Raw genomic sequence first — 26,762 nt, forward strand, 5'->3', positions numbered from 1 at the left:
CGCTATCAGCGTGCCTCCCACGGGTGATACTGCCGTACACAGGGGAAGCGCCCAGGCCCTGCATAAGCTGTATTCTGACTCCAGCTGTACAATGTGGCAGAATGTAGGGATTTCAACTTGCCCTCTTCGCAAATGGCCGCCGGTCCCATCATGCTCTCGTTTTCTAATTGGTTGCTTCCTTAGCAGGAGCCGTTTCGTGATTGGCCTGCACACTGCGTCGTCGCGTTGGTTGGCGGCGTCGCCTGGCTGGCAGAGACCCCACGGCGGCCTGTGATTGGCTGGCTGTCAGTGAGCCTCAGGTAAAGAGCCCCCTCCCCTCCAGTGAGGGCACCGCACGGAGCAGCAGCAGCCGGCCCACTCAGGATGATGCTGCGTGGGTGCAGCAGGAGGCTGTGGTGCGCACTGTCCTTCCTGGGAGCTGCGGCTGGCTACAGAGTGGGTATGTGACCGCACACTGTCGTGACATTCACTCTGTGCTGTGCTGGGGGCAGGGGTGGCATCCTGTGTCAGGGTCCCCTGTCAACGGCACAGGCAGCAGGCAGGAGGGGGTGACAGGTACAGCTGGTGCCAGGTCCTAGCAACAAGTCTCACATTGTCATCATATAGCATCTATATACCCCCTGTATACTGTACGATGTTGTGCAGACTCCTGGCTTCCCCTCTCCAAGGTGATTGGTGGGGCAGTGCAACTTTGTGTGTATGTATGTATGTATGTATGTGTATGTGTGTATGTATGTATGTATATATATATATATATAATCTGAAAACGTCTTGCCATTATATACTCCCAGAGCTTCCTGCAATGCTGCAGTTACTATAAGGTGTGATATTGCCTTGTAACTGGGTTTTGAATCCATCATTTTAATTCTAGCACTGATCTGTATGCTCTTCATATAAGCTCCCAGCTGAGGCTCCCTTATTCCCTCTGGTGACAGACCTTTGTGTTTGTGGATACTCTAATGAGAACACCCAGTGGAGAGCTGCCTCTAAGCACTTGCAGGACCCCAGCGGTCCTCTGGATCCAGCAAAGTCTCTGTCAAGGATGAGGCGCCACCGAGGACACTTTGGGGAGGATGTATCACATTTTTGAGAAAGTGGCGTGGTTGCCCATAGCAACCAATCAGCTTCTGTCAGTTTGTAGGCCAAGGATTGGCAACATGCTGGGAGAACTACACACCCCAGCATGCCCTGTTACTGTTTTGCGGCTAGATCAGGTTATAATTGATAGGGCATGCTGGGATGTGTATTTCCTAATGCACCCGGTAATGATGTCACTAGAGTTATATGACGGCAGCCTGTGAGGGTCTAGCTGGCAGAGGTGTTGGTTAATGAGAAACCATCTGTCTGGCAAGATACCGTCCTGGGAACTCGGCAAGTGCTGACAGGCCACTGCTACACCCTAGCCTAGCAACAGTTGTCACTGTGTACAATGAATGTTGCAGAAGACATTGGGGTGTGTGTGTATGTGTCATACTTGCCTACTTTGGAAAACTAGTTTCAGGGAGATTATAGTTGGTAGTAGAATTTTGCACAGCGTCCCATTGAGGGGGCATGTCATGCTCCACCCAAAGGGCGTGTCTAGTTCCATATATGGAGAGATTGTGAAAAGAGTTTGTGAGCGTGGCACCTAGAAGCGTGGGCGTGTACTGCTACATCTGAGAGGAATATTTTTAAATAACTTATATCCCAATGTAGATGAGCCCCAAAGCAGTTAGTACGAGTGACTTTACTTGGTAAAGTGCTGGGAAATTGTGCTGATAATTTAATGTAAATGTATCTATCTCTCATTCCTTTTTCCCCCAAAACAATGTAACAGTGTAATGTGGAGAGAGGGAGATTGCTGCTATTTCAGGGAGTCTCCTGTAGAATGCAGGAGGGGAGGTAACTATGGTGTGTATATTGTTGTGTCTACATCGCAGGCAGAGGATAGTGAGCGGGCAAGGGCAGGACTCTGGTAGAGCAGATCTGTCACCATGACTTGGCATTTCCTGACACCAGCTGATAAACAACAAATCTGCCAGTGCTGTGTTTCCACCTCAGTGTAGACGTCCCGTCTGCGTTATCTACCGTACAATGTGTCTCTCGTTTGATGCTTTTGCCTTGTGTCAAAGAGTTTCTTGTCGGTACAAATGAAAAACAGTCCGTTAATTGGAGCTTTAAGGTGGATCTTCAATTGTAAAATACTGTCCATCAATACCCACTGGTGCTGTGCTCACATTTTACAGATTACATCATATGTAAAATAGGTACTCTTTACCTAGTACGGCGCCCGTCGCGGGCATCGCGGGTACATTTATGTATGGCCGCGACGCGACCGACGCGATTTCCCATTGAAACCAATGTTAAACATGGAAATCATGTCGGTCGCGTCGCGGCCGGCCATAAATGTACCCGCGATGCCCGCGACGCGATGCTCCCGATTTCCCATAGGAATCAATGTTAAAAGCCGCGATGGACCCGATTTTACTGTTAAATGCCTCAATCCACCCGATTTGGCCATAGGAATCAATGTTAAATGGGCCACAGAGCCCATTAACCCTTAAATGTCCCCCCAAATTTTTAACGCCACCCCACGATCCACGCCAACCCGAAGCGTGGCGAGCGCAGCGGTACGCGTCCTCCGACCTTTTCATGCCCTACTATCCACGTCGGCGTGGTGTGAGAATATAATAGTGTGGCGAGGGGACGCGGATACCTTCACAGTTATACGCGTCCCCTCGCGGGCTTCACAGGTGTCCGTGGCGACCCGGACACCTGTGAAGCCCGCGAGGGGACGCGTCGACCTGTGAAGGTATCCGCGTCCCCTCGCGGGGCTCGCTGCGCTCGCCACGCTTCGGGCTCGGTGGCTTGCTGTGCTCGCCACACTATTCTATTCTCACACCACGCCCTAGTGGATAGTAGGGCATGAAAAGGTCGGAGGACGCGTACCGCCGCCCCTCGCGGGCTCGCTGCGCTCGCCACGCTTCGGGTTGGCGTGGATCGTGGGGTGGCGTTAAAAATTTGGGGGGACATTTAACGGTTCATTGGCCCTATTTGGGCTGTGTGGCCCATTTTACATTGATTTCTATGCCCAAATCGGGTCCATTGAGGCATTTAAGTGTAAAATCGCGGTCAATCAGGCTTTTTAACATTGTTCCCTATGGGAAAATCGCGGTCATCGCGGGCTTAGCGGCCGTCCCGATTTACCCGCGATGACCGCGATCACCGCGATTTTTACCCCCGACGCCCGCGATTTCAATCGTGGGCGCCGTTCTAGGTAAAGAGTACCGTAAAATATGGTAGAAGCAAAAAAATTTAATAAGTACTTTTCTGAAGGGGAAAAAAAAGTAGCAAAAATGCTAATAAAAGACCACTGTAGGGCTCATCTTATACAGGGTTGCCTACCTGACCCCTCTCCATGAGGGAGAAAATGCTCTGTTCCTGAACTTCCCTGGTAATGTCTGATTGGTTAATGAAGGAGAGGGTCAAGTGAGCAATCCTGATCTTATATACAATGTAAAAGTATACTGGTAGGCTAATTAGCTCCCAACATATTAACCCTAGAATGTATTTGTACATGTGGTAGGGAATATAGATTGTAAGCTCCACTGGGGCAGGGACTGATGTGACTGTTCATATATTCTCTGTACAGCGCTGCGGAATATGTGTGCGCTATATAAGAAACTGTTAATAAATAAATAATATACTGTAAATATAAGGCTGGCGCTGCTCCTCACATCTGTAGTGTCGCTGCCCGCCACTGGAGGCTGGGGACATAGCGCCAGATGTATCAAGCTTCAAAAAGTGATAAAATGGAGAGCGATAAACAGCCAGCCAATGGGACGCGCAAGTGAGACACTCGCACATCCCCGCCCACCCACTGCGTCAGCACTCGCCAGCTAAGGAAGTCTGGTGATCGCTGAGGGTGATTAGGACCCCAATATACAGAGAAGCCTTGACGATGGCTTCGGGATTATTCATACATTTGCGCAGATCTATGTAACGAAGATCTCTGAATTCTGTTACCATATAGGATTTATACTGTACCCCCATCCTCTTTCATATTCTGCACCCCCACCATATGAGGCCGGATAAGGAGAGATTATAATGTATTATGCCCATGTACATAATGGCTTTCAGTGCATGGTGGCATGAGATGGGAAAGCCCAGCTGGATGTGGTCACATGCCATGTGGCTGTGCCAGTTAACCTTTCATATGTGGCTATGGTGGAAATTTACTAAGATGGGAGTTCTATATCACATGCTAAGGGCAACCAATCAGAATCTACTTATTTATTTAGCACCTTCTAGATTTGTTGCCCATAGCAACATCCCATCTGACATAGAACTCCCATCTTAGTAAATTCCCCCCTATATGTCCTTCTGGAAATGCCATGTTGGGCGCGCTGGTTTATGTTCTCCCTCTCTGTTGGTGTTTCAGGCTCAGCGTATTTGGGGACCAGTGCGGTGACGAATCAGGAAGACTTTGAGTCCCGAAAATCCAAACTGGTCTCTCAGCCCAACATGAAGATTGAGCTACTTCCTGCCCTAACGGACAATTACATGTACCTCCTCATTGACGAGGACACCAAGGAGGCCGCCATTGTAGATCCGGTACAGCCGCAGAAGGTACATCACTACACGGGGTGATCCTGATGGGGAGACGACACTGCTGTAAAATGTTCTAATATTAATACATTGAATTTTCAACAGGTTGTTGAAGCAGTGAAGAAACATGGAGTAAAACTGACCACTGTCCTCACCACTCACCATCACTGGTAATGTTCTGTCTGATTTTCATATGGTTTGCTAAATTTTTTCATGCATATTACACATGGCAAAGAAAGAATGGAAGATGAGGAACCGGGGAAAAGACCGGGTGTGCGGGGGAGGCTGGGGGAAGGGAAGCGGCGTGTGCAGGGGAGGCTGGGGGAAGGGAAGCGGCGTGCGCAGGAGAGGCTGGGGGAAGGGGAGCGGCATGCGCAGGGGAGGCTGGGGGAAGGGGAGCGGCGTGCGCAGGGGAGGCTGGGGGAAGGGGAGCGGCGTGCGCAGGGGAGGCTGGGGGAAGGGGAGCGGCGTGCGCAGGGGAGGCTGGAGGAAGTGGAGCGGCATGTGCAGGGGAGGCTGGGGGAAAGGGAGTGGCGTGCGCAGGGGAGGCTGGGGGAAGGGGAGCGGCGTGCGCAGGGGAGGCTGGGGGAAGGGGAGCGGCGTGCGCAGGGGAGGCTGGGGGAAGGGGAGCGTCGTGCGCAGGGGAGGCTGGGGGAAGGGGAGCGGCGTGCGCAGGGGAGGCTGGGGGAAGGGGAGCGGCGTGTGCAGGGGAGGCTGTGGGAAAGGGGAGGCTGGGGGAAAGGGAGTGGCGTGCGTAGGGGAGGCTGGGGGAAGGGAGCGGCGTGCGCAGGGGAGGCTGTGGGAAGGGGAGCGGCGTGCGCAGGGGAGGCTGGGGGAAGGGGGGCGGCGTGCGCAGGGGAGGCTGGGGGAAGGGGGGCGGCGTGCGCAGGGGAGGCTGGGGGAAGGGGGGCGGCGTGCGCAGGGGAGGCTGGGGGAAGGGGGGCGGCGTGTGCAGGGGAGGCTGGGGGAAGGGAGCGGCGTGCGCAGCTGTCCTGCGCGGTCATTAGCCGTTCTTATTACAAACTCTTGTCATCACGTTGCTCATTCCCAGGGATCACGCGGGAGGGAACGAGAAGCTGGTGAAAATGGTGTCTGGGCTAAAAGTATATGGCGGAGACGACCGGGTCGGAGCATTAAACCAGAAAGTGTCTCACCTAACGACGTTCCAGGTGAGCGCACCCGTATTCTCACATTTTATAATTTCTCTATTGCATCCTAGGGAATGATCGACAGAATCTGGTTGCCATGGGCAACATCCCCTCTTTTCATTTTTAGAAGCTTTAGTAAATTCACCCCCTAGTGTTCGCTTCATCTTGTCTCGGAGAACAACATGGACCAGCCAGTGTCTAACAATAACCAATGCATATTCTAATGTAAGGGGACGCAGCCATGAGGTCATAAATACTCATGTCCACAGTCGTGTCAGTAACACAATGCCGACAGTTATGGTGTTGGCAGGCAACATGTCTACATGCTCAGAATGTCAACATTCGGGTTGGGCTACGGGGGTGGGGGTTCGGGTTAAGCTATCGTGTTGACACACTTGTGACATCATGATCATGTGGCCATTCTTATGTCGACAGTTAGAACATGAACATATCACACGACACCCGATGGGTGACGGTGGGCGAGCAATGGGAGGCCGCACTCAGGGCCTGATTCAGACCGCGAGCGAATGTGTACGCGTATGCCTCCGCTCGCATGGAGGAAACATCATTGGATGGTTACTCATATCGAGTTTATATTTTCTCTGTTCGCAGATAAAGAGTAAGCCAGGTCTTTTCTCCCCGATGGGCGATGTGGGGGGCGGGCGCTGGCGTCATGTGACATCCGTCCCCGAGCAGGCAGGGGCATGTCTGCATTCGCAGGAGTCCGTCCAGAGTTTCTATGGGCACGCCCAGAAAATGCTGGGTGGACCCCAGCGACCGCCACTCGCCTGTCGGTCAATTTGCGGTGGCCCAGATAGGTGAAGGCGTTCGCTCCGGGGGTGTGCGCACTCACATGCGCGACTATGTGTATGCGCACTCCCCCACCATCGGGGCGGGGGCTGAATTTGGTGTGATTCGGCCCCTCAGAGACGGCTTCTGCCCAGTTACACAGCCGTTTCAAACCAGACAATAACTGATCCTCTTGTCCCTTTAGGTGGGGTCTCTGCATGTCAAGTGTCTGTACACCCCATGCCACACCTCAGGGCACATATGCTATTATGTGACGAAGCCCAATAGCTCCGAGCAGCCGGCTGTCTTTACAGGTGAGTCTCCGTCCCGTTTCGGGTCATTGTGGTATTTGTCTATATGGGAGTTTTAGAGGCCCATTTACCATTCAATATTTGCGGTTAAATACCCGTAAACACCCGTTTTCGGGGATTAGCCGCAAAAATTAAGTATCACCCCGATGTATGTAGGGGGGACCTCAGCAGGAATCCCCGATCCCTGCTGCACCGCCGCCGGCCGCCTCCCACATAGGTTTCTATCGGGGATGTGAAGCCGGCCGATGTATCAACAACGGGCAGCAGCGCATTGCATCCCTGGGCTACCACCATTCTGAGATGGCTACATGGCTACACCCCGCACTGCTGCTGTCGGCGGGGTGCCATCGCTAACCGTGCATGCGCAGACCACCCCCAGCGCCCAGCTCAGCACATCGCAGGAGCGGGCTCCTTTCGGACCCCTGTCCCTGTGTGTCAGGGATGAGACATCCTGCTAAATGGGCACCTCAGCCCCTTCCTTCAGGGGAAGCAGCGAATGTCTACTTCTATATACAGCAGCCTAGCCTGCCGGCATCTATTGTCTTGTGTCGCTCTCCAGCCTCCGCTCCCAGTCTGTGGGGTACTTGCTATAGCAGCACTGGCATCACATGGGACGAGAACAGAGACTGGAATGCAAGCTGTAGTTATGGAAGGATAGTAATCCATGTGGCTGCTCAGGGGCCCAGTACTATAGAGGGCCAGGACCTAGAGGAAATCATGGAAATGTCCATCCGGCTCCATATCAATGGAATTATCTATCAGGAAGGTAATCAATGGGGACAATCCTATTCCCAGCAAAGGGTGCGGGGCGGCATTGCCGCGGCGTGTAAACTAATAGCGCCTGATATTTTTGCGCGCAGCCGTATGAGCACGGCAGGATACTGTGAGGTTTATTTACTAAGATGTGAGATCTGTTTCAGATGGGATGTTGCTATGGGTAACCAATCAGAACCTACTTATTTAATTAGCACCTTCTAGAAGATAATAAATAGAATCTGATTGGTTGCCCATAGCGACCTCCCATCTTGGTAAATTGACCCCTGTAAGTGTGGTGTATAATCGCACTTACTCGCAACCTGCAGAGAAATTGCCGGGAGAATTAACCCAAATGAGGACATTTTTTATGTGTTAGTTTCCAATGCACAAATATGGAAGCGGCAGGCTTCACCTGTATGGAGACTGGTTTCAGGTCTTGGTGGGCATGTTTCCTTAGCGATGAAGCGAGGCATACATAGGGCTCAGGGCGATAGGAGACCCCTTGCTTTTGGACCAAGCCCTGGTAGCCCCCTAATAGGTCAGAATGTCTGACTGTAAGTATCGCAGCTGTATTGTAGATCTCTTCCCGGTATACAGGAATTGTCAGCTATTTCATTTTAACCCCTTGAGTGGTTGGTTTTGCTGGGGCAGGACAAACCTGCAGGTTTGTCCTGCCCCAGCAAAACCCACCACAGAGTGTTTGGCCACCCCCCATGTAGCTCCTCCTCCTCCTCATCTTAGATCCGGCGATCGTATGCCGTAGCTCCCGGGCCCTGCTGCTGCCCCAGCCGCTGTTTACAACAGGTGGCAGGCTCCGGGATGTTTGGGGCTGCTCGGGAGGACCCCCCGAGACTGCACCCTACAACTAATGGCAAGGGGAGCTCCGGCGTACAATAGCCAGTGAGGAGAGGTGGGGGGGTGCCCGGACAGGTGATGCGCCAGTGGTGCACCGCTGCAAGCACGACTGGCGCACACCTTTAATATGGTGGTAGGCCCGGAAAATCCGGGCATACCACTCAAGTGGTTAATACACATGTATGTGCGTGTAGCCTGTGACCGCTGTGTAAGTGGTATAGGGAGGGGCTAACCTGTCCATATCTTCTCTCCTCCCCCAGGTGACACCCTCTTTGTGGCAGGGTGCGGGAAGTTCTTTGAAGGGACAGCAGAGGAAATGTACGCAGCTCTGATTGAGATACTGGGGCGACTTCCTCCAGAGACAGTAATGGCTTACAGACTATTTCATTGCTTTTACTTTGTTTTTGGTGCATTTGTTTTTTATTATTATTATTATTATTACTGTATTACTATTCTTTATTTTTTGTTTCCTTTTCTTTTCCTCCCCACAGAGAGTCTATTGTGGACATGAATACACAATCAACAACTTGAAGTTTGCTCGCCACGTGGAGCCTAAGAATGAGAGCATCAAGCAGAAGCTGTCTTGGGCTAAGGTGAGATGATTTAGGGGGCAGATTAGGAGATGTATCTAACTTTAGGGAGCAGATGGGGAGATGTATCCAACTTTAGGGAGCAGATGGGGAGATGTATCCAACTTTAGGGAGCAGATGGGGAGATGTATCCAACTTTAGGGAGCAGATGGGGAGATGTATCCAACTTTTTCTAAAGTAGACGGCTGGAGAAGTTGCCCACAGTAACCAATCCGCTTCTACCTACCATCTTATTGAACATAATGGAGATATAATAGCTAGGTCTGATTGGCCGCTATGGGTAATGTCTTCACATGTCCTGATTAGAAGGTTGGATACGTCTTACATTCAGTGTTTGCAGACCTCGCAGGCTTTGTGTGCTAAGCGGACATAACTGTACAAATAGCCTAACACAGAGATGTCCGTCCATCCGTCCTCTGATGATGAGGAATTCATTAGACCACTGTCTCAGCGTTAACACAGTTTTGTTGGCACGGGCATGTGGTCAGCTATTGTTGCGGCCTGGTACTTGTAGTGCTCCATTGATTGACCTTTCAGTGCAGCGACGTGAGATCGGCAAATAAGAGATTGAGACAAACAGATCTGATCTATACGGTTTTCTTTTACATTGAACCCTTTGAGTTTCTGTGACAGATCCTCAAAATATGCGCTAAAAATTCCGGTGAGACAAACATTTCATTCAGGGGATACTTAATATTTGAGGCTAACCTCTGAAAACTGGTGTTTTAGGGGGAAGTAGCCACAAATATTATGTGATGAATGGGCCCCTTTGTGACTGCCTCTTGTGTAGAAGAATGATTATATTAGGACTAGCCAAATCGGTCCTCGAGATCTACCAACAGTTCACGTATTCCACACCACCTAGCTGGTGCACAGGTGCAGTCATTACTAACTGTCACATTCCCCAGATCACCTAGCTGGTGCACAGGTGCAGTCATTACTAACTGTCACATTTTCAAACATGTGCTGCATTTATTCCTAACAGACACATTTCTACAGATCCACAGGTGGCCTCTGGATTACATCATTCATTTTATTGTTTTGCCTTCCAGGAAACCTATGATAAAGGGGAACCCACCATACCATCCACACTAGCAGAAGAGTTTACATTTAACCCCTTTATGAGAGTCCGGTAAGTTCTCTTAGTGCCACCTGAATGAGCACCTCCACATGCAGGAGGTAGTGGTATTCACCTGTGTATTAGCATGGATAGTATTGAAATACTCTAAAGGGCAATGGTGCGTAAGATACAAACACTGGTCCCAAATGAAAATACAGTTATTAGTGTTTCCTTGTGGATAGGTATACAGTCTGTAGTGATGACAGCTAAATGATCCACATGGTACATGTCACATATCCTACAGGAAAGCAGGGGCCTGCTGAGACACGGGACTGAGATAACAGCTAGTTGTTCAGGGGTCTCTGTGTTTGGCTTTAGATGTCTGACACACACACACACACACACACCTATGTCCATGTAGAATCCAATAGGGACCTGGTGTGGGGGGGGGGGATAAATACTCACATAAATCCAGTGTAGATCGGTCCTTTTCGGTCCAAAATAGGCATCCAAGGACAGACTGTGTGTTTACATATGCTGCTCCTCTGCAGGTTCACCTGTCAAACTGTAATGCAGGTGTCCTAAAGCGGGCTCAGGGAGGACCGAAATCTCCCTTGGAGCAGATGGGCACCAACTCCACGTGGTTGTAGTGACCCTTGTAATGTGCTCACTGCCTCTGCTAGTTCAGTATTGTAATGGAGCTTTGTGTGTCCGCAGTTCTGTCACTCACACAGATCATCCGTTCACCCTCTCAATCTCGGAGGTCCCAGTGGTATGGGTCACATGTACTCAGTTGGATGGCACCAGGGGGGGTTATAAAGTACTGTAATCGGCTACACTAGTTAAAAAAGAAAGATATAATCAAACTAACTCTGTATGTAGCTGTGGCTGGAGACCCGATGCACATGGCCAAGATGGAGGCTGTGGCATTGAGATATACTAGTGTTGCATATCAAATTAACCCGCAGCCTCCTGGTGCGTCCCAGTCACATCGTGTTGTGATTAAGATGCATTTTGGATGCTAGCAGAGTTGCATGGGACCTCTCGCCGTGCTCATGCTGGGCATTTCCTGCCGTGCGGCGAGTTGAGGCTTCGATGTATGAGGACACATTCTGTAACTGACCAGGCAAAAGCACTTGGACAAAGCTCACTGGAATGCAGGGGTTGCACGTACAATTATTATTTTTGCATGGAGGGTAAATACTGGCAGATTTTGCATGTACCCCACACATGCTGGGCAGCTTTTTTTTTTTTCACTGCAATTTAGATTTGAGTTTGCACACTGTGCACAGAGCGTTGTGGTCCTGATGCAAGACACATGGCGGGAAGCAGAGCGAGCAAAATGGTGCACTAACTTGGGGTTCATGGGGTGAAGTGTACAATTTGACACCAAAAAAAAACCCATGAAAAACTCACTCACCTTTTCATGCTTCGTCTATTTTCATATTAACCTTCTGCGGGTGCCGACCTTTTGTCTGTGTTGTTCTTATGCATGGTGACCATTTAGTGTGGGCCTGATTCAGGCCTGATCGCTGGGCTGATAATTTTTTGGAGCCCTGCAATTATGTATTCGCCGCCCCGCCGGAGTGAAATCTCGCCCCATGCAACCTGCAAAATGCTTAGCACGGCCTGCGGAACTATTACAGCTGCAAATCCATTCGCAAGCCGCTCACCATGTAATGATTTCCCAGTGTGTGCAGTCTGTGTGTGGCCCAGGACTTACTCAGGGGCTGTGATAGAATCAGGCTGCTCGGGGGCGGAGCTGACATCACATGATTACTCCTCATACACCTGGCCACGCCTGCGTATTACCTGACACTCCCAGATAACAGCCGCTCACCATGTAATGATTTCCCAGTGTGTGCAGTGTGTGCGTAGCCCAGGACTTACTCAGGGGCTGTGATAGAATCAGGCTGATCGGGGGCGGAGCTGATGTCACATGACTTCCCCTCACACACCTGGCCACGCCTGCGTATTACCTGACACTCCCAGATAACAGCCGCTCACCATGTAATGATTCCCCAGTGTGTGGCGTCTGTGCATAGCCCAGGACTTACTCAGTGGCTGTGATAGAATCAGGCTGATCGGTGACGGAGCTGATGTCACATGACTTCCCCTCACACACCTGGCCACACCTGCGTATTACCTGACACTCCCAGATAACAGCCGCTCACCATGTAATGATTTCCCAGTGTGCGCAGTCTCTGCGTAGCCCAGGACTTACTCAGGGGCTGTGATAGAAACAGGATAATCGGGGGGCGGAGCTGATGTCATAGATCCTCCCTGAAAACACCTGGGCGCGCCTGCGTTTCCCTAACGCTCATAGAAAACGTGCGGTCACCACCCTCCAAACGCCGGCTTCCTGTCTATCACCTTGCAAAAAGCCAGCGATCAAAAAAAAAAAAAAATCAGTGGCAGGATTATATCAAAGTACGGCCTCGGGTATGCGTACTATCGATAATCGCCCGGCCTGCTAAGTCGCACCTGTGTGATCCGGTCCTGAATCAAGTTGGACATGTCCAAAGTATTCCAGTATTATGAAATGGGATTTGGGCCCTTATTCTGGTTGGTGCGGTAATATCCGCGTGCGGTCGTGCCGCCGATGTTTTGTGTCTGCGCATGTGCAGAGGCGTCTCTGCGCATGTGCGAGCCGGACGTACGGCAACATTCCGCATGAAATGTGTACACTACGAACAGGGGGTGGAGAGGGGCGTGAAGGGCAGTTTGGGCTCATTACCATATGTTTACACCCCGCGTTTCATGGGCGTTCCCATGAAAACGCTGGGCGTACGTATGGTAATGCGGCCGTGACGCACGTGTAGGGGGCGGACATATGACATTGCCAGATGTCAGCTGCCCGCCCAGATCCCTGCTTTTGCACGGAAAAATGTCCGTGTGGTCTGAAGTTGCGGGAGCTGGTGGACCACTCGGCCCTGCATTCGATGTTCTGCGACCATCGAATGATGGGGGAGGCGTATTCCGTGAAAAATACACGTGCGGTCCGTTCGGCCAGCTTCTTACCGCATACGGACGGAGTTGGTGATCCGTATGGAAGGCGGGGTTTCGCACGCACGGTCCTGGCCGCATATTCGGATCTGGCCGCACCGATCAGAATAAGGGCCTTGGTCTGATCGCTTTATGTCAGTGTTGTATATAACGTGGGCGGTGGGATTGGCTATAATCGCTGTCCTTGTTATCATATCATCACATACACACAGTATAATGACACTGCTCGCCATGCCCATGTTGGTTAATGCATCGGATGTTATTCTGTGTTTTCCATAACAGGGAGAAGTCTGTCCAGCAGCACGCAGGGGAAGATGACCCCATCTCTACCATGGCCTCCATCCGCAAAGAGAAAGATAACTTTAAGGTGCCAAAAGACTGAACCCAATTTTCCAATCCAAATTTGTAACCGGATCTTCCTTCCTCCCCTTTTTTTTTTTTTTTTTTTTTTTGTGCTCACAATTTAGTTTTTTGCTGGCAAAAGAAAGGAAAAACACCTCAAATTATTGTCTTGATTTTCCCAAAGCAAAGGAAATGACTTGTAAATGTTCCGAATCCGATCAACCCGCGGGCTTTGCTTTCTTCCCCGGCGCTAGGAAAGTCGGACGGGAAAAAACAGCTCCCGAGATTTTGCTGCTTGAAACACAAAGATCCGAGTCATCTTTTATTATTTTAATAAATGTGATCATTGTGAGTACTCTGTACATACCCAGATGGCCACCATAGAAGCATACATTGTAAGTAATACTGACTCACACCAGCATCGTGCCCCAGCGCAAAGTTTATTTTCATTACTGTAGTATACATAAGCCTGGGGCGCCAAACACTTTTATATTACCACTATAGCGCCCTGTGTCACCTTCCTCCGTGTCCTATCACTACAGCTGGAATGTGTCAACTCTTCAGAAGAAGAAGTTTTATAATCGCTGCAATAATATATAAAAGTACAAATGTATAATGATCACCGTGAATGTACCAGATCGCACCTTTTGTGAGGGTTCAGGGAGTCCAATCACTACAAGCCAAACTGTCTCGTACCTTCCAGATCCAAAACCGGGGTTACCAAATATTCTATACACAAAGTATTAACACATATTGTAGAAGACTATTAGATCCCGTAGCGCACTACAGTTATGCCGTAATACACACCAGAAGGGGCCCAAGACAGTGATGTGGGAGTAGAGTCGTACTTACAGCCAAGTCCCACGGATAATGTTAATCCTATACGTGCATTGCTCATTAGTGGATGTGTTAAACCAAATTTCACCTTGCGACCACATAGTACCAGTGTGTATGGGGGGGGGTCGTCCAGCAATTACAGGACACCGCAGAATGTATAGTGACCGATGTGCTTCCAGTGTATAGAAGTTTCTGTAATGAACATTTTGACACTTTCTGTATAAAGAAATGCAATATGACATATTAATATATTGTAATAGCAGTCATTTTTTTTTTTTTTGGAAGGTTTAATTCCCGTATAGTTGTGTATAATTCCTCCCAATGGCACCAGATAACCTAGAACGTCAGAACAATTGCAGGGTTCCGTACTGACGAATCGCACTTAGACTTGTCAGTAAATTACATGCACCAAGTTGGTAAATGATCATTTTGGTGGTTGCTTCCATTGTTTGGAGATGTTAGAGAGTTTATAATGACCAATACTCCGGCACCGTCTGTGTGTGTTGGGTACGGAGTGCCGGCGGTCAGGAGAATCCTAAAACCTGCTAGATAACTAACCCTCTTCCGCTACACCCTAACCCTCCATACCCCCCCCCCCTCCGCTAACCCACATAACACTGCAGCCTAACCCTAACTAGGGATGGCCATCAGTGCTATCGCTATTGATGGTTACCATCGATGGCAATAGTACAAGCAGTCATCGATTGCAGCATAATATCTAATGGATGATCATCAATGTTTCTGACTATCGCTGGTGATTTATTTCTTTGACTGGCTCATGGCCAATCACCTGGGGGTGGGACTTTATGGATGCTGGGGCGGAGCTCTGCTCTGTGTTCCTGCACCTTCTTGGAGATTTTTTTTTTGGGGGGGGGGGGGGTTATGCTGCTCTATCGATGGAGGAAAACCATCTGGTTCTCCCCCATCGATGGCAAAACTATTCTAGATTGGTCTTAAACCATTAATGATTTATCGCCATTGCCAGGCGCTCTGAGCCTGACTGACAGGGGGTGTGCCAGTGTGGACAGAAATGCCCCAAACAGTGGGTGTGCCCATAGAAACGCTGAACGCAGGCAATCCTTTGCGTGCTAGGGGCCACGTGCCCATCCCAAAAATCGTTCAGTCCTCAATTTTTTTTCAATTGATCTCTAGAATATAAAGTTCCATTGGCTTCTCTCTGGCCACGTGGTGGAATGCAGCCTTTCACTTACAGTAGTTAGGCCTCATTTTATCTTTATCCACCTTGGTTCGATCTGGTCGTTTTCGATCAGATTTAAGCACCAGCACTCTGATAGGCCAGCGATGACCTGCATACACTAGTGCAGTGCTGGTCAAACCGCAGAGCTACCAGCCGTTCATGTTTTCCAGGCCACCTAGCTGGTGCACAGGTGCGGTCATTACCAACTCACTGTTTTAAACATGTGATGCATTTATTCCTAACCGACACATTTTACAGATGCACAGGGGGCCTGGAAAACATGGACTGCAGGTAGAACTCGAGGACCGGTTTAATGTGATTACTGACTGATCAGCCTTTCCAGCCTCCGGCCCAGCCATCTTTGGGGGATCCTTGTTAAAAAAAAAAAAAAGCTGATCACTTTGCACCATTTATGACCAACACACCCAAAAAAGTAGTGGGAGACAAGCTTTTAACAATTAAAGGATTGAGTGTGGAATTATAGGGTGTGATGGGAACGTGTCTACCCCCATTCGTTGTCCTAGTAACCACTCTGAGGGCAGTAACGCATTACCTGCTAATACCTTCTGCCGTTTTGTGCAGCATTCTTCACACACAAGTTGTTATCCAACAAAGTATGTTTGTTGACTTGTGTAACTATAAATTGCAATGACGTTGGGCTCAACCTTCTAAAATAAAAAATACTGCTCAAATAATCCTGTGTGTGTGCGTTTTGCAATAAATGACTGTTAAGATTTAGTTGTTGTGAATGTAGGTCTGTTGCAAAACATCGCTTTGTCCAGAGAGAAGATCACACTAACAGGACTCCGCCTCCTTTGCAGAGCAGAGGGCGGGACCTTGTACTGTAGGTAAAACGCGTCAGTGTTCTAAGGTGTGAAAACCCTTGCCCCCAACATTTCTGCTTTGTTCGTGCTCAGTATTACCCCTCCTTTCCATGCACCTGAATGGTATTACTAAACTAACTGAGCACCTGCCACTATATATTTGTTATGTGCGTGCGAATGTATGCAGTCGGGATGGGAGGAGATGAGAGGCGTGTGTATTTTATTCCTTACAAATTCATTACAGCTTGCCTACATTGCATGCAAAGATGTACTCCCACGCAAGAGTAACCTCAAGTCTGCATAAATCAGATGATAAACCAGTCTCTCTATAAATGCTTCTCCTCATTTAACCAATAAACACATTTTTTCAGACATCAATGTCAAAGCTGTAGCTAGCCGACACGCAGAGACTGGGCTGCCGCAGGATCCAAGCGATCGCAACCATCCCAAAGATGGATCTACAGTATTCAGCTGGAGAGGTCGGAACAATAGGATCTCTGCTGCAGGTTCCTCGAAGCCAAACCAATCAATTACCTACTGCACGGATGCAGTTATTTAACATGTCATTTAGAGTCTATTGAGCAGTAGAACCAATTAATAGATAATAAATGTGACTGATACAAATAAACGCAGAAAATACTTGCATATGTTACTTATATATAAAGTCACTCTGCGAGCAGCAACTGATTAATAAAGACTACATGACCAATACATGACCTACCCGCCATACATGTACAATCTGTCTTTTAGAAGTGCTCCTGGGAAAAATCCGCCTGGAAATGGTAATTTATCTCTTCAGACACCTGCTTTAGACGAATCCTAGTCTGTCTATGTGGGTGGTGTGATGAAGTTTAAGGGGCCCATTTATCATGTATTGCATTCACAATGCAATCTGGGCGGAATGTTACCACCCAGGATCGAGCTGGGATGTATCCTCCTACAAGCACAGGAGCCTGTTCCTGTGATGTGCTGAACCGGGAGGGGGGGGGGGGTGTTTCATAATAATTCGCCTCCACCTGTGATCTTTTAACCCCTTACCGCCGCAGCCTGTTTTTGCCTTCCTGACACAGCCCTTTTTGTCAAATCTGACATGTATCACTTTATGTGGGGATAACTTTTTATTGCTTTTACTTATCCCAGTGATTTTGAGATTGTTTTCTCGTGACACATTGTACTTTAAGTTAGTGGTAAATTTTGGTCGATACAGTCTGTTTTTTTTTGTGAAAAATACCAAAATGTCGTAAAAAAATTGAACATTTTGCAATTTGCAAAATGTTAAATTTTCTGCTTGTGAGACAAATAATCATACCACTCAAAATAGATAATAACTAACAAAGACCATATGTGTACTTTATTTTACCATCATTATTTCAACCTCCTTTTAATTTTTTTGGACACTAGGGGGCAGCAGAGACAAAATTATACACAGAACACAGAAAACGCTGCAATTGGCTGTTCACATTTGAACAGCCAATCGCAGCGATCGCCGATGGGGGGGGGGGGCATCGCTGCTACGAGGGAAGATGTCTGCTGTCAGGGACAGCAGCCATCGTCCCTCTGTCACCGCGTCTATAGACGCGGTGACAGTTTAAAGTCATGACGTACATTTATGCCATGCGTCGGGAAGTACATCCCGGCCATGACGTAAATGTACGTCAAATGTCGGGAAGGGGTTAAGATGTGTCTGAATAATGAGTGCACCTGCTGGGTGACCTGGAAAACGTGCACTGTTGGGGGTACTTGAGGACCAGGGTTGGGAACCACTGACTTAACACCTAGGCTGCAGAGCTGACACTCTTTCAGCCTGTCAACTGTTAAGGTGTGTACACATGCATCGGTTTACTTTCGATTTGCTTTCGGTTTCCCCAATTCCACCCCCTTTTGATTTGACCTTTGCTTTCCATTTGATTGCGCATTCGCACTTTTGCATTCAATATCGAATTCGATTCGCATTCAAGGCACATTGTACACATTTAATTTACTGGATTGAATTTGATATTTCCTTGCCTGCACAGTCTATTTCTCTTTTCGATATAGATCAGGGTTGCCGACTTTCTTATTCTCCTCTCCGGGAGAAACCCGGAGAGGAGAGTTTCAGTAGCCGCTCAGGGGGCGGGGCTTAAGCGGGACATCACTAAGCCCCGCCCCCATGCTGGTAAACCAGCGAATTCAGGGATCTCCGTTAAGGGGGCGGAACTAAATGACGCAATTGTGTCATTTTAGCTCCGCCCCCTCCTCTGAGACCCGAGGATTGCGGCATTTTAATGCCGCGATCCGGGGGTCCCCCCTGAATCCGGGAGGGTTGCCCACCCTTCCGGGGGGCCGGGAGGGGGACCCAATTTTCGGGAGACTCACGAAAATTTCGGGAGGGTTGGCAACCCTGATATAGATAAAATGGAAGCGCGCATCCAATCGATTGCAGATCGAAAGCGTCTTAAAAACCGTTCGATTTTGAATGAAAAACCTGTCCAAATCGAAGCGTATGTACATCCCTTTGCAGTGGAATCCCTGGGGGGGGGGGGGGGCTCCAGGGGGTGAAGTGCCTATGAATATTTAATGAGCGCTCATTAAATATTCACTGCACTGGGTCCGCTCATTGGCAGGGTCCTAAATACCGTTTCAGACCCGATTTTGATGCCAAAATACCGGTTTTGCAAAAACGGCTTTTGTAAAACGGTAAAGTGGTTCTGCACCTTTCAGACCGCACAGATTCCCATTTTAAAACGGTTAAAAATCGGCAAAATACTGGTTTTTAAGTGCGGTCTGAAAGGGGCATTACATCCTCAGACCCTGCCACAACATACAAACATGCCTGATTACCTGTGTACTGCATTAAGAGATGGGGAATGTGCCTGTAGTACATACTGTTATGGATGAGATGACTACACAGATACCAGACTCATAGCTGTCCATATGCTTTTAGCAGTGTCAGTAAAACGGAATACTTCTAGAGACAGGCCTGTAAATAACCAACCAGCTGTTACCTTACTCTGTAACTTACAAAACAGTTCAAAGATCAGGTTAATTATTCCCATAGGAACATGCAGCTCGCTGTGAAGGTTATACTTCGTTTGCAGTATTTCGGAGATAACTCTGATGAGATATTAACAGCTGGACCCTCTTCTATGCCAGGTGTATATCATAGAGACTTCCATACTTATTTCATTTATTACCTGAGACTAGGACGGCCAATCCCCAGATCAGGATTGGTGGGATCACGGGATTTAGCCGCAAAAGTGCCAGGCTTTCCATCACGATATTGGTGTTCCCAATCTCAGGATTTCGGGGGTGCACACTGGGTGATATATCATTAACGATATGGACAATATTGCATACCTCCCAACTTTCTGTGTGTCAGCCGTGGGACCGCCTGATTTTTGGGGGCATGGCCTAGCAATATGAGGGCGTGGTCTATTTCTGCAAGGCCACATCCCCGTTTTCGCCACTGTGGGGGCATGGCTAGTGGCTCTCCTGACTGCTCCACCCAATCCCCCCCACACAGTGTGCTGGAACGTCCTCGCGAATTGCGGGACAGTTGAGAGGTGTGATATCGTACAGTGTGTATGTACATAGTTACAATAAAGCACTTTGAATCCCATTAGGAGACAAGTGCTATAGAAATTGCATTATTATTAGTATTATTATTAGTAAATGACAATAGAGGCCTTTTTATGCTGCACAGAAAGTGTAAACATTCCAAAAATGAATAAAACACAATCTATTTATTATTGCAACACAGACTCTGCAATGCTAACTGCAGTGTCCCCACTAACTGTATTTGTATTCTAGTAATAACCACCAGCACATATATTAGTGACAAGTGTATGTTAGGGTTATACCACTTTGGAGAATGTGAAAGGGGTGATATATAAAATTGAGCATTGAACTATCATGGGCAACATGTAAAGCAAGAAAAAATAATTGGTATTCAGCTAATTCTGTTCTGCCTATCGTGTCCCGGGTCACTTATGGCTGGAGTTAATGGCAAACAGGATTTATCATGCAGCGATAAGGCAGCATTCCACCCCTCCCCTCACAGTGACTTCCTGTTCCTGCAGGCACAGGGGAAGGTAAGTGTTATGGGATCACAGCTAGTATGCTATTATAGGGTTAACGTTTAGGTAACAGCAACACATGGAAGGAAGCCACAGTGAGCTGTTCTATAGAGCTCTCTGTCTGCTGTCCGCACTGGTGGTGCAGCCAGCCACCAGTAGGACACAGTGGGTGAGATTTAATAGGATGAGAGATTCAGAAAGTGAGAGATTTGGTGAGAAATCTCCAGTTTTTTTAAAGCGGCAATCATTTACACTTCATAATGAAACTGGTTTTGCAGTGTAAATGATTGCCGCTTTAAAAAAACTGGAGATTTCTCACCAAATCTCTCACTTTCTGAATCTCTCATCCTATTAAATCTCACCCAGTGTATCATTGCTGTCCTTGCTGATTAGCTACATATACACCGGCCCCGGAGCAAAGCATGTTGGGACTTGTAGTAATCAGGACAGCTCTGTTGCAACTGGATGGATCTACTTCTGAAGGAAATAAACCGGGCAGCAGTGATACATGTGCACAGTCACACACCAGCCTCTCCCGTTCCCTAATTCCAGGAAGTATAACAATTACCGGAGGAGGTGACTCATTTATACACGAGGTCTAGAAAGTCTGTGCCATGGGTCTCTGCTCTGCAGGGTGTTTGTATATATAGACGTGCTACACCGTCCCTTTAAACCGGGACACTCATAAATGACACAGGGTCTGTGTCATTTGTGAGCATATGGTAAGTCTGTTTATATCAATATGAAAAATGTCAACCTTTTTGATTGTCGACCTAACACTTGTGTCATACTTCCAACCCTGTCCATCTTAGCCATGTTGACCTATTCCAGGTGTCGACCTTGTGCATGTCAACCTAAATTGGGAAAACCAAATGACCCCTACCCAAGGAGGCCATGCTACTCTATACAGAGGAGTAGCTAGGTGACATGGTGCCCGGAGCAACAGGATGTTTCGGCGCCCTCCTCCCAGTCATTTTTCTTTCTTATAGTAAACTGTAATGCCGATTACACAATATGCCACACACTGTAGTGCCCTTTACACATGATGACCCACACCGTAATGCCTAGTAGACATTATGCCGCACACCGCAATGCTTAAGTAACATGATGCCACACATCATAATGCTGAATTCTTTTTTATGCCACACCATAATGCTCATTACTAGAGACAGGATTATATGCAATATAAAAAGCTTTAAATATGCATGCAAATATGCATGAAAAATACTTAAAATATGCATGAAAAGTGTTAAAATATGCTACATTGAATAATGAAAAAAAAGTCATTTTTAACTTATTTATTTAAAAATCAGCATCCTATTAGTTGCAAATAAACCTCAAAAATAGGCCCACAGCACCTGCAGATGTTTAAGGCTGTACACAGGATTTTTTTTTCTCCAGGCTGCTACAGCAGACTGCAGCATCCTAGGCTCTTCTGTTATCAACTACACAGACCCTCATCTCCAGCGCTGATGGATCAAATGTCAGCATAGCATGTGAAAGCGGCGCAGTGGAAGGCTTTCTCCCTGCGCCGCATACTCACTGTGACCCGGAGTTTTCTCCGCACCGCGTGATGTTACAATCCTTCCGCCCACCTCCTCTGCTGCAGAAGTCTCTCTCTTGGTGCAAAGTCCCAGGCCAGGGGCAGGCAAAGGTTCAGGAGCTTTGTGGCATAACCCGCCCCGACTGACTTTTATTAAAATAGATTGGCAGCCTAGAGCAATGTCCCCCACACTGCGCACATATTGGCCCGGCCTGCACACTCTACCACTACCTGGCCAGCAGGAGGGCAAATCAGTGCTGTGATTCGTGGGTGGAAAGGTGGTGGGTCCTAAAATATGCACCATCACTAGATTTTAGGTAAAATATGCAATAACAAGTAAGAATGCGCAAAATATGCAAATGCATATGCAAATATGCAAATGCATATAATCCTGTCTCTACTCATTACACATTATGCCACACACCATAATGCTTTAGGGTACCGCTATCCATGCAATGGCGTAATTATACATTTTGTACACCCCCATGGCATTTTAGTGCCACTTACACATAATGCACCCTGTAGTACTGCTTACACGCATTATGCCTTCTGTAGTGTCACATACACATATAATGCCCCCCCCCCCAACAGTGCCCAATGACACACATAATGGACCCAGTAGTGCCGCTTTCACATATAATGCCCCTCTGTAGTGCCACTGCGTTACACACGTGATGCTCCCGCTAGTGCTGCTTAAACGCATAATGCCCCTGAAGTGCTGCTTACTTATATTCTGGTTAACAGGGGTTCCATGCTAATTGCCAGCTGGGAATTACTTGCCTGTTGTCAAGGGAGATTACATGCCCATTGCCATGGGGGGGGGTTACATGCTCGTTGCCAGGGGTGATTACATGCTTATTGCCAAGGGGAATTACATGGTTATTGCCCAGGGGGAGTTAAATGCTTGTTACCCAGGGGGAATTAAATGCTCATTGCCCAGGGGGAATTAAATTGCCTGCCCGCCTACCCATCCACCTGCCTGTCCGCCGTTTCTGACAGTATTACAGAGACCCTACGCCCCTCTAAAAATGGTCGCCGACGCAAAAGAGACAGAGTGTCTTTTCTATGGCGCCAGCTGGGGCGCAGGGTCTCTGTAATGCTGTCAGAGACTCTGCGCCTCTGCTGCGGACGGGCGGGTGGCATCCAAAGGGCAGACCAGCGGGCAGAGAGTGTGGTGCCAGGCGCCCTGCTACACTTGTGCACCCAGAGCCTGCACACCATCGGCTAAACCCCTGAATCCATAGCATCACAGTGCCGCTCCCCTGGTACCTCATGTAAACTGACACAAAATGGTACATTGGTTTAGCTGTACAGACCATAAAAAAACAGTACTGTGCCAGCTAAAATGGAACAGTTGGAGGGTGTGACATTGGCAGAGCAATAGCCTATGATAGGAGCATGGGATCCATTAATCATAGCATATCACTCTGCCCTAGCCTGTCTGCAGTGGCCTGCCACCCCTCTGCTACCCGGTACAGAGAGCTGTGAGGTAGTGTGTGTTACTAGCGGTCATATTTGTTTCCCCACCAGAAATAGTTTGAAAAGGAGATAATGATTTGTAGGAAGACCACTATGATGATTTCTTGAATGATACTTCATACATTTTAACTTGCTTATATAGATAGTAGATTGTTATGGCCAAGAGAGGCAGAGAGAAAAAGAAAGCTCTTAGTGGGGGCATTTAATAAGTATGCATTAAGATAAATTATGATGGTTCCTTGTCACACAATCGTTATTTAAAATCTGCAATGCTGCAAAAATATAAAGATAATTAAAGGCCAATTGTGCCTATTGTATAGGCCTATTGGAGACAGATTTGATAGGAATACCAGGTGTGAGACTCATTTGTCCTAATTCATACCATGATGTCAATGGTAATGTTAAGGATTTAAATCATGGGTCACTTTTTGTAAAAATATTTGGGTACTTGTTTCCTAGCACGGCGCCCGTCAGGTCCCATCGCATACCATAACTTAAGGTATGCGATGGGACCCGATCAGACCCGACCGACCCGATTTTAGCCCTTCAAAGACGTTTCCCGTACAATTAAAAAAACGGTCGCATCGAATGCCATTATAATGGCATGCGATACGACGCGACCGACCCGATTTTGCCATTGTACCCAATGTTAAATTGTACCTCAGATCCAATTTTACATTGGATCCAATGTTAAATGCCCCCCAGACCCGATATTTTATTTTATACCCACCCTGATGGTTAATTATTATGTCAAATGCCCCCCCCCCATTGTTAACGCAACGCCACGGTCAACGTCAACCCAAAGCGTGGCGAGCACAGCGTTACGCGTCCTCCGACCTTTTCATACCCCCACTATCCACGTCGGCGTGGAGTTGATTTTATATAGTGTGGTGAGCGCACGCTCGCCACGCTTCGGGTTGACGTTGATCGTGGCGTGCTGTTAACAATGGGGGGCATTTGACCCATCAGGGTGGGTATACAATTAAAATTGGGGTCTGGGGGGGCATTTAACATTGGGTCCAATGTAAAAATCGGGTCTCAGAGACCATTTAACATTGGGTACAATGTAAAAATCGGGTCTGTCGCATCGCATGCGATTTGGTCGCATGCGATGCGACCGATTTTTCAGACCCGTTGTCGTGGGTGCCGTGCTAGAAAACAAGTACCAATATTTGTCTCCAAGACAGACCACACACATATAAAAAGAGAATTGTTATGAATAACACTGATTATGTATCATAATTAACAATTAGTGTGTTGGAAACAGGTGCAGGGTATTGCGTGACAGGGGAGTTTTAGTAATATCCCTGTCCTGCTATCTGCAGTTGGCAAGTTCAAGGTGCATGGAGGAGCACACTGACGCAGAGCCCTCTAAACATGTACTATGATTATATAATCATATACTATATGCGTACTGTGGCTGGGTAGTATGAGAGTTGATCCACCGGATAACTCCAGTGGTTACCTCTGCCCTTTGTTAGGGGGTCTGGCAGCTGACGCTCTGCTACACCCGGAAGACTGGTGGAGCTGTCGCTCCTGTGATGTGCTCCCCATTCGGCTGCCACCTGCATCTGTCACCGGCCTGTGGATGCCACCACGTGACCTGGCAAGTTCCCGACGAATGTTTCGCAGCGCTTGGTCACGGGAGGTGTGACCTCCCATGATGAAGCGATGCGAAACGTACGTTGGGAACTGCATACTTATTAAAAAATGCTATTTTTAATGCCGTTATTATACCCTAATTTTCTGTGATATAAGGGTGCCCCCACTAAGAGCTTTCTTTTTCTCTCTGCCTCTCTTGGCCACAACAATCTGATTGTTTACCTCAGGGGTGCACCACTGACAGTCAATTACAAAGGCACTCAAAAACCAAAACAGTAGGAGTGTCCTGTGATATATATACCTAATAATCCAGGTTTATGTCAGTCACCACAGAATAAACTAAGTTATCTTCTACAGGTGGTAGTATACCACCAATCAGTGTGGTATTACTCTCAAAAATCCCCTTCCCTGCATAAACATAATATAGATAGCATCCTTATCCTAGATGTTATGTAAGCTCTTCATTTTGCACATTATAAAGGTGTACTAATACCACTATTAAACACATGGAAAATTATATTTTATTATAGTGTAACCCAGAAGGGGAGAAGTTTAATATCCACAAGATGGCCTCATCTAAAAATCTGAGCAAGTTTTGGGATTGGGGAAGAAAAATTATCTGTGTTGGAAGAAACTATGCAGAGCACGCCAAGGAGCTTAAAAACGCTGTCCCCAAAGAGCCGGTGCTGTTCCTGAAACCCCCCTCCGCGTATGTGCGGGAAGGAGCGCCTGTCTGCATTCCTTACTACAGCAGTAACCTGCACCATGAAGTGGAACTGGGAGTTGTCATTGGTAAAAGTGGTAAAGACATAGCCCAGTCCTGTGCAATGGACCACGTGGGAGGCTATGCATTGTGCCTGGACATGACGGCCAGAGATACACAGGATCAGTGCAAGCAGAAAGGACTCCCGTGGACTTTGGCAAAAGCCTTTGACACTTCTTGCCCGGTCAGTGACCTCATACCCAAAGAAAAGGTACCAGACCCCCACAATCTGCAGATATGGCTGAAGGTGAATGACACCATGAGACAGGAAGGTAGTACGTCTTCAATGATCTTCTCCATTCCGTTCCTCATCAGCTACATCAGCAGAATAATCACCCTGGAAGAGGGGGATCTTATACTGACCGGGACACCGGAAGGAGTCGCCGCCGTTCAGGAAAATGATGAGATAGTGGCAGGGATTGGTGATATCATTAGAGTGAGGTTTCAGGTTAAGAAACAGCCGTAATTAAAGGATGAGTCCGTGGCATCCCCTACTTATCCATCTACAATCATTGCTCAGGTTCTCTCTCCAGAAGACTGTAACATTTTTTAATATGAGGGGGCAGAAGAGTATGACAGCCATCCCTATCGCTGAGTTATGTCTCCGAAAACTATTCATTCTGTACAAATAAAATACATTTTAATCAGTCTAATACACTGTGTGGTTCCCCATAAAGACAGATATACATAACCTTTATAATTCTGTAAGGTCTGATCTTGTGGATGTTAAACAAGCAGTAAGGAATGAGATGTCTTGTCTGAAATTACGACCTTCTTTTTAGTTTACCTCATGTATTTTAAAGTACACAAAACATAATCCTGGCCACACTCAAACCAATTTTGGTGAGTGACTGGTTACTACACTTCCGGTCCCCGTTCACTCCGCAATATAGGCGCCGTGTGAACTACAATTCCCGGCAGCCCCACACACAATTATGACCACTCTCGGCCACCTCCTATCCCCGACCGAACATCCGGTCACCTAATATCGTCCCTACCCACTTCTCATCCCCGCCA

At 47.9% G+C, this 26,762-nt stretch overlaps 2 protein-coding genes across 5 annotated transcripts; both read left to right on the plus strand.

Moving 5' to 3' along the window:
- The first annotated feature begins 284 nt into the window (after positions 1-284).
- LOC146019942 (hydroxyacylglutathione hydrolase, mitochondrial) lies at positions 285-17,014 on the plus strand. Of its 2 annotated transcripts, XM_083152618.1 has the most exons (10): positions 285-439; positions 4,421-4,608; positions 4,693-4,757; positions 5,639-5,756; positions 6,730-6,838; positions 8,707-8,810; positions 8,938-9,039; positions 10,089-10,168; positions 13,385-13,469; positions 16,675-17,014. In XM_083152618.1, exons 1-10 carry the CDS (start codon positions 364-366, stop codon positions 16,693-16,695), a joined length of 948 nt encoding a protein of 315 aa, XP_083008744.1. In that variant the 5' UTR covers positions 285-363; the 3' UTR covers positions 16,696-17,014. The 2 variants fall into 2 exon arrangements, with proteins under 2 accessions (XP_083008744.1, XP_083008745.1); XM_083152619.1 differs by lacking the exon at positions 13,385-13,469.
- Positions 17,015-19,362: 2,348 nt separating this feature from the next.
- FAHD1 (FAH domain containing oxaloacetate decarboxylase 1) lies at positions 19,363-26,398 on the plus strand. 3 transcript variants are annotated; one of them, XM_083152637.1, is made up of 2 exons: positions 19,363-19,435; positions 25,513-26,398. In XM_083152637.1, exon 2 carries the CDS (start codon positions 25,549-25,551, stop codon positions 26,209-26,211), a length of 663 nt encoding a protein of 220 aa, XP_083008763.1. In that variant the 5' UTR covers positions 19,363-19,435; positions 25,513-25,548; the 3' UTR covers positions 26,212-26,398. The 3 variants fall into 3 exon arrangements, with proteins under 3 accessions (XP_083008763.1, XP_083008760.1, XP_083008761.1); XM_083152634.1 differs by lacking the exon at positions 19,363-19,435 and adding an exon at positions 20,248-20,373; XM_083152635.1 differs by lacking the exon at positions 19,363-19,435 and adding an exon at positions 20,836-21,080.
- The last annotated feature ends 364 nt before the right edge of the window (positions 26,399-26,762 follow it).

Source organism: Crinia signifera, chromosome 7, assembly GCF_055691185.1.
Source record: "Crinia signifera chromosome 7, ASM5569118v1, whole genome shotgun sequence".
In the NCBI taxonomy this organism is placed as follows: domain Eukaryota; kingdom Metazoa; phylum Chordata; class Amphibia; order Anura; family Myobatrachidae; genus Crinia; species Crinia signifera.